This window comes from Grammomys surdaster, unplaced genomic scaffold (assembly GCF_004785775.1).
Source record: "Grammomys surdaster isolate TR1022 unplaced genomic scaffold, NIH_TR_1.0 254, whole genome shotgun sequence".
NCBI lineage: Eukaryota > Metazoa > Chordata > Mammalia > Rodentia > Muridae > Grammomys > Grammomys surdaster.
Window position 1 is genome coordinate 2,816,259 of NW_021604695.1, and position 8,502 is coordinate 2,824,760.

At 44.7% G+C, this 8,502-nt stretch overlaps 1 protein-coding gene across 1 annotated transcript; it reads right to left on the reverse strand.

Annotated features, from left to right (window-relative positions):
- Nucleotides 1-2,614: 2,614 nt before the first annotated feature.
- On the reverse strand, nucleotides 2,615-8,502 carry Bpifa2 (BPI fold containing family A member 2). Its single transcript, XM_028775221.1, has 7 exons — nucleotides 8,385-8,502; nucleotides 7,809-7,950; nucleotides 7,483-7,590; nucleotides 6,272-6,424; nucleotides 4,080-4,161; nucleotides 3,388-3,451; nucleotides 2,615-2,649 (listed from the first exon to the last, which is right to left on the reverse strand). Exons 1-7 carry the CDS (start codon nucleotides 8,500-8,502, stop codon nucleotides 2,615-2,617), a joined length of 702 nt encoding a protein of 233 aa, XP_028631054.1.

Consider the following 8,502-nt stretch of genomic DNA (forward strand, 5'->3'; position numbering starts at 1 on the left):
CAGCCACAAACTTGCCCAAATGTAGCTGAATGGCTTCTAGCTCATTTCTCCACAGGTTCCTTCTTATGTTCTCTCAAATGTCACAGGCTCAGGTTTTCCTGTCTGCCTTTGTGTGAGAATTTGGATTTTCACAGTTTCCATGGTGTATTAAACTATTCTTCAAAAGCTGTGACACTTCTCTAGCCCACAGCTTCAGACTCTTCTACACATCTCTTACAAATCAGTTCCAAAGCCCTAAAGACAGGATCAAACTTGCTAGAACAATGAATCTCAACTCTGGTACTATTATCTGTATTAAGTGTTCACTTGTTACTGTGACCAAACACTTTTCAGAAAAAAAAAAAAAAACTTAATACAGGAAAAGTTTGTTTTGGTTCCATTTTTAGGAGATACAAGTCTTTCATGGTGGGGAGAACATGAACGCTGGAGAGGCCTAGTCTGTGGCAGCTGGTATCATGCCTGGGTCATATCTTGACAGATGAGGTAGCAAAAATTGAGGCCAAAGAGCATCCAGTCTCAAAAGCCTCCAACACAGTGTTAACAGGAGGAGGCTCCATGCTCAACCCTTTGAGGCCATGGAAGGCACTGCAGATTCAAACCCTTCCAGGACACCAAAGACTGGGCCAACAGTTACTGTCCCTGAGTTGTAAGCTTCTCCAGATAGAGGCTTCCTGAGGTGGACTGTCCTCCAATTCTGTCCCAAAGAAATTTCCTCACATCCCGTCATAGCCTATATGGAAAGTGAGACAATCACACATCTGGGAAACATAGAGACCTCCATGCTAATTAATCAGTGCAGAGCATCAGAGTCCCTTCATTTGGCTCGTGCCTAGGAGTGAGCTCATGCTTGGGAGTCTCCTGGTGCTGAAGCTCAGGGATAACATTGCTAATGGCATAAACCACAATTACAAACATGTTAGATGAGGGTCAGTATAGCCCTGGCTCTGACCCTTGCTCACTACATGACCTGAATGAATGAGTTTACCTCAGTGTCTTTCTCGTGGCATCGGGATGTGAAATATTAAGAAGACCTCTCTAGTTGCAGCCTCCATGACAAGGACAGAATCAGGAACCCTTGGGTATCACCAGGATCACTGATGTTCCCGGGGGACTAATCTGGAGATAGCATCCAGAAACTAAGTAGCAATGGAAGGCTGAGAGAAGGTAGAGAGTAAGAGGTCTTGAGATGCCCCTTAGGAAGAGGCATCCAGCAAAGGCCACGGCCTCCTAACTCCAGCTGTCTGTTTTCCTGGGTCTCATGATGGCGCCAATATACACGTCTGTATGTATGACCGGCTAGATCGTGTTCTGCCATATTCGACAGTAGCTGTGTGCCCACTCTCTCAACGATTCTGCAACTTTGTTCATTTATTTTAAACTGTGAGGTATCCCCTAAGTTCCTTCCAGCCATGGCTTCAGCCACTCATCTGAAATCTCACCAGGCACATACCCCACGCCCTGCCAACAACTCCTTTTGCAAGGACTGAGGTAAGCCACATGCCAGGGTGCAGTGAAGATTTTAATGGTAGGATGGTGGTAACAGGTGTGGAGACTACTCAGAGAGGAAGGGAATTTTGGAGGGTCCTTTGGGTGGTCTCAGGTAGATTGTGTGTGGATGATAGTAGCACTTTCTAGAGAGAGATGCCACTGGAAGTAAGACGAAGCCACTGGTGAGTAACCTGGAATGTAAACAGGGAGAGCATCAGGACATTGTCTGCCTCAGCGGCAGAGGGAGTAGGCATTCACTGGGCATGAACTACGTCCATGGTAGCCTTGCTGTGTCCACTCAGGCCTACTGTGCCCAGCATGGCTGGAGCATCTAGAGAAGAGAATCAGATTTTCAGTCTTGTTCTTGCTCCTTGTCCTGGCCACGTTTCATCCCTTCCTCTGGAGCAAATACACTTGGAAAAAGATTAAGTAAAGGCCACGCCCAAGCCAGGGTGAGGATTCAAACCATGGTCAATGGTCTATGCACAAAGCTAGAACTCAGTCAGAACCTCCCAATTCATTTAGTAACACAGATCCTGGCTCATGCTGGGTTCATGTTGCTGACTTTGCATTCAGGGTGTACTCAAACTCAGAGTTCAGCCTGGAGTCAAGATCAGGTCTCAATTTCTTTAGTCTTGTGACAGAAACAAAATTAGGCTTGCCCTGCCTTCCTGACAGGCTGCTGTGCACAGAGCACAGAGCCTACTTGTGTTTGATGAGAACCACCCCCATAGGCTCATATAATTTAGTTATATTTTGTAATAACAGTTACAAAAACTATTTGAGTAGGATTGGGAGGTTTCAACTTATTGGAGAAAGTGTCACTAGGGATGAGCTTTAAGATTTCAAACGGCCATGCCATCACTAGTTAGCTCGCTTTGCCTGGTGATTGTGTATCAGTAAGTAAGCTCTCAGCGACTACTCCAGCGCCATGCCTGCCTGCCTGATGCCATGCTTATCACCATGATGGCCATGGGACCTAACCCTCTGGAATTACGAGTCTTAAACTAAATGCTTTCTTTTACAATTCCCCTTGGTCATGTTGTTTTCTAATAACAATAGAAAAGTAACTAAAACACTGCCCATACCAGCAGGGATTGTCATGGCATCCTCCTGTTCTTCCTCTTCAGATGGAAACTGGCAACTGTCCTGTCAGATTAGCTGAAGAAACCAAGTCAAGATTAGCCTCAGTCTTTGTCACGGCAAATTGAACAGAAGCCCGCTAAACTCATTTCCTCCCTCCAGCCCATCACTCTGTCACCTGTGTGACCTCAATCAAGTAGATTGCTATTCATTTGTGCCCCACTGTACAAACTCTTGTGAGGACCCAATGAGGTAGTGCAAGACACAGAAGGACTGTGTAAAGGAACATATCCATAGAAGAACCACCTCCAGAGCCTGACACCTAGTGCCTGATTCCTGTTGTCCCAGAAACTCTGTCAAGTATGAGAAGATAAGGCTCAAATGAAGCTTCTAGCGAGAAGAGGAGGAGCCAAAGGCCCACCTTGGTCAGGATACAAAATCCCTGTATCCCTGTATCCCTGTATCCCTGTATCCCTGTATCCCTGTTTCCCTGTATCCCTGTATCCCTGTATCCCTGTATCCCTGTACCCCTGTACCCCTGTACCCCTGTACCCCTGTACCCCTGTACCCCTGTATCCCTGTATCCCTGTATCCCTGTATACCTGCATCCCTGCATCCCTGCATCCCTGTACCCCTGTACCCCTGTGCCCCTGTACCCCTGTACCCCAGTACCCCTGCATCCCTGCATCCCTGCATCCCTGCATCCCTGCATCCCTGCATCCCTGCATCCCTGCATCCCTGTATCCCTGTATGGGGTACTCCTATAGCTCTTGCTTTGTCCCATAAAAAGCTCTCCATCCCCAAACTGTGACTTACAGAGGAGACCCTGAATAACACCTGCATTCAGATTTCTGACGATGTGCTGGAGCGTCGGACATAGCTGAGAGACAAAAAAGAAAGTGGGAGGAGAAAGAAGGGGAAGAAGAAGGAAAACAGATGAGACTTTGCTGGCAACACATTACCCACCTACTCCAAACAGAGGGACTCATTTCCAGGATCCGAGAACAGTTAACTTTGCAATCTGAATCAGAACTGTCCCAGGCTACTAAGAACCCACCATCTCAGGACATCAGAAGTTCAGGATCTGAAGATCTAGCATCCAGAACCCCAATACGCTGGACTCCTAAAAACCTTGAACTCTTGAACCCTGGAACTTTAAGATCCTCAGAAGGCTGAAGTCTTTGGGCAGGCCCGAATCCTAGTTTCCTGCGGGTTCTCATTCATCAGTGTTTAAATACAGATGTCTATATAACGGCATATTGATTGCAAGAAAACCTTAGCTTAAAGGAAGATGTGATACATATATGTGGTAACAGCTCAAGGCAGGACCTGTGGTTTCTGCCTCTGCAGTCCAGCTACTGAGGAGGAGGAGGAGCCTATAGACCTCTCAAAGAGAAGTCTACCCCTCCCAGAAAATAGTATACAGAGAACCCAACCCAACCACACCTACAGATAACTCTCCTTCCCATACCAGGCCTGATTCTAGGTACCAAGAGCTGAGGACTTACAATGTTTTGTACCAAGGTTGACACTGTACTTGTAAGGAGGGAAGATATACTATCCAGAATACTGTTGATGAAGAAAAATCGTCTGGAAAAGAAGGAACTTACAAAGCTTAGTCAAGAGTTCAGTATAGATCAGAGAGTCTTCTGGAGATCAGGTGACCCACAACCTTGCTCTTTGGTCTCATTTCAACTTGTCAGGATGGACCATCCCTGGGCATCTGAGCATCTCATGCCTACATAGCTGCTTCCTTGGTGCCTGAGTGTTCATCAAAGCCCTGACAGGGCACTATTCACTCAGATTCTATTTACAGAGCACCAGGTTGAGCCTTGGGAAACCGGGCAGCTTTTAACCTCCTTCATAAACAGGTCTCACTGAAGTTGCCTCCTCCCACCTTCAACTTTCATCCAGTTGTTATCTCCTGGGGCAGCCCATGCTGAGTGTGCACTGAAGTGAAGGGTTTCTTTCCTTATATCCCGCAAAGTATGATGATGGTCTGTGTAGGGCTTTTCATTGTTCTTGAATTCATTGACAGTTCAAATACTTTTCTCAATGCCTTTTCCTCATGATATGTCCCAGGAAACAGAGAGCCTGTATGTTTTCACCAAATGGTTCTCCAGAGCTTAGAACAATGTCTGCCTAGCACAGAGCAGATTTTTTTTTGTTACAAGAATGAGTTAGGGGGACAAGTAGATAACTCAGTCCACAAAATATTCACCTTGTAAGCATAAAGACTTGAGTTCCCTTTCTAGTGTCCATATTTTTAAAAAGAAAGAAATTCCAGCTGATAGCAAATACATGTAGTCTAGCACTGGAGAGACAGAAATGTGTAGATTCCTAGGACTAACTGGTCAACCAGCTTAGCCTACTTGGTGAGCTCCAGGCCATTGACGTGTGTGTGTGTGTGTGTTCACACACAAACACACTCCACCAACCCAAAATAAGTAAGGACAGGTCCAATTAAATACAGAGTGATACCTTGTATGATGTCACCCACATTTGGACCCAGTCCTCAGGAGACAGAGCAGGTAGATCTCTGAGACTGAGGCTAGCCAGAGCTGTACAATAAGACCATGTCTCAAAATACGTATGTACACAAAAGACAACAGAGACTAGTACTTGGAGGTTAAGGGTGTCTTCTTATAAGAAAAGAGAAGTAATCTAGCAAAGGCCCTGAAAGATGAAAATATGAAAAGAGTTGGGGTATGAAGAAACATGTTTTGCATAAACAGAACGTCCATGCAAAGGTACTGTAGTAGGAAAAACCTTGTATGAAGCCCCAAACAAAAGCCATTGTCTAAGTGTAAAGGCACATTATGAGAGCCTTCTTGGCCATGTGTATTCCGAACCAGTGGAACAGCATTAGCTTCCTGGGGCTCCTGGGCAAATTGAGGTCCTGTCATTGGTTTGAGATCAGATCATTGGTAGAGGACAATGGGTAGTCTTGGGACCTGGCTATCAAGACTGGAAAGAGAAGCCATACCTCCATTTCTGACCAAAGATCCCCAACCCCAGCCCTTGACTCTCAGGCCATGTTTTCTCTCCCAGTCCTCTTCCCACCCCTGCAAGAGCTGAAACTGCTTTATTAAGCATAAAAATAAAGGCACAGATTTTTGAGGATCAATGGAGATCCATGATGAAAAAAGACAGGGATAGGATGCCAGGATCTCACTGAAGAAAATTTTCAGAGGGTTAAGATTACTTCAGGACAATCAGAGCCTATGCTAGCTTCTAATTTTCCAACTATGTCCAACCTCCAGAAGGATGTAATGTTAACAGCTTCAGAGGCATGAGGCACATTGACCCAGCTGAAAGACACCATAGCTAAATACATGATTGTGGCTAGAGAGGTCCATCCTCCTGCTTCAGCAATGGAAAGGAATCATCCCTAGCGTCTTGTGGATTATAGTTCTTGAGCTCTTAAGATGTTCCAGGCTCTCTGCTAAACATGTATGTTTTCTCATATCTTTATCCCAGTAGAGGATCTCTACTGTTCAAATGCACCGATAGGGAAACTGAAGCCCCAGAAGATGAAGCTGCAGAGTAACAGAGTTGAAAATGTTAACACAGTTGATTCTTGAGGCTACTCCGATTGTGTGTTCCACTATACTGCTGCCCAGGTGTAAGAATACGGTTAAATTCAGGGGTCCTAAAGCCTCTCTGAGAGCACAGCTCTGCTGGGATGAGTGAGCCTTACCTGCCCAACAAGGAAATGGAGATTTTGTCTGAATTACTGGAGCATTTTCCTACGGTCACTTCGGGAAGGCCAGTCTGGGCATTGACTTGAACACCGAGTGAATTTATGAGGTCCAAGGAAACAGCCAAGTCGGCTGTCTTGCCAACAACAGGCCTGCAGAGAACAAGAGTCACATTAGACTCAGGTCTAGAAGTCTTTGCAGGTTGCCCTAGTTTTCATCTATCCGTGTGGACCTAATCCAGTGTGTCTATGGGTGCAATGTTATAAATGAGTGACATGTGTTCAATGTCAACATTGTAACAGTAGTATTAACATGTTACATATTCTCTACAAAATTTACACATTTATATTAGACTTCCTTGGGCCATGCATGTTTTAGTACATGCAAGATTTTTGCTTGGATGAGACTAATACTTAAAACAATTGCTAACATTTTGTAATGTAGTTGTAACATAGCATGAACTGCCTGTGGGCATTCACTTCTAAGTATTGTACCTGGTTTAATTCATTTAATCATGACAACAGTATTAGGAGAGAATCATACTCCTTTTTTTTTTTAAGTGAGAGATCCTGGCCATACAGAGGTGAAGGGACTACCCCAGGACCTTACATCTCATGCCTTTATAAGTGCATCAAATACAAACATCCCTGGCCCACCAATGGTGACTATTTGAGGCCAGGGTCACACATATACTAGGTAAGTGTTCTCTCTGAAAGATTCTCCCCCATCTCTAGAACGTCTTTTGCAGTGATTCTTGGACATTTTTCTAGGTCTCTCATTTGAAATTTTACAATCTTTAAAATTTTATTTTACTTATCCAAAAAGTCTAGCCCAAATCAATGATTTCCAGTTCCTGTGAGAGATCTTATCTCAGAAATTAATGTGGCACACCACCACATTGAGGTAGATTGTTGATGTAGACCTCTGAACTCCTCGACGTGCGAGTACATACATGAAGCTGTATACACATGAGTGCACACATATAACACACACACAAAGGTAGACTACATAGAACATTTGTTTGAAAGAGAATTAACATGCCCAATCTTCATTAGAATACTTTAAAGGCTGGAATTTTAGGCTTCAGAAAGTCTCTCTTTTATAGATTAGGAAGCTAGAGCCAGAAGTCACATAGTAGCTGGGAATTAAATGCCTATTCAAATTGGCCATGTTGCACCACAGTCTCAAAATCCAAGTGACATATACTCACAGAACCACGGAGATGTCCACAACCAGGGGCAGCTTCAGGTCAACGCCTTTGCCATCGGAGGACAGCTCAGCTTGAATATCCAGGACTTTGAGCTTATTGACTTTCAACCTGCCCAAAACACACATGTGCCCTCTTATCCTGCCTCTTTGCAGCATTTGCATCTCTCCTCATCACCCTCTTGTCCCCCTATATCCTGTGCAGAACTGTGAGGCTCCACACTCCCAGGCACAGTGCACTCATGGAGGGAAACAAGAGGCTTATCCATCTGTTGTCGATATTGAGTAGTCAGGTAGTCCCTTTTCTGGAAGCAAAGAATGTCAACTCACAATAAACCATTCAAAGATGTAAGCTGATTTAAATTTCCAAGGTTAATATTGTTCAATGGTGCTAGAATGTTGTCCTTGACTGATGTCAAACTTGTGGCTTGCTGAAGTGACTCCACATCCAGATTCAGGTTCTGAGGGACATCTGTCAAAAACAGTCATCAGTCAATACCCTGCACCACTAGGGACTTCCAACCTCCTGGTTTCTGAGAAGTCAGTTTCCCTCTGCTGTGTCATTCAGTCCCTGCAACAACCCAGTCAGGGCAGGATTGCCAGTAGGGAATGCTTGTCAACAGCTACCATAATTTAAAATTCAAACCCTTTAAAATTTTGGAATCTCACATTTAAGAATTTATCCTGAGCCAATATATATTGGCAAGTCTCAATTAGAGTAATGTCCCAGCAGTGTTTCTTTCTAACTGATAAGAGCAAAGCAGGAATTGAATAGCATCCCATTTCTCAGTGAACCACCCATAAAAGACAACACTGCCCCCTCCCGGCAGCCTCTGCAACTGCAGGCATGATGTTTATTAGAGTTTCTCCTGGGACCAGCTAGCTGAAGGGACCCATATAACTCACCTGAGACAGTATCCAGAACGTTCAAATTGCTCACAGCATTGCCAAGATTACCAAGAAGTGATTCTGAGGTCCCAATGAGCAGGCCACACAAGACAACAAGGCTCCCAAGTTGGAACAT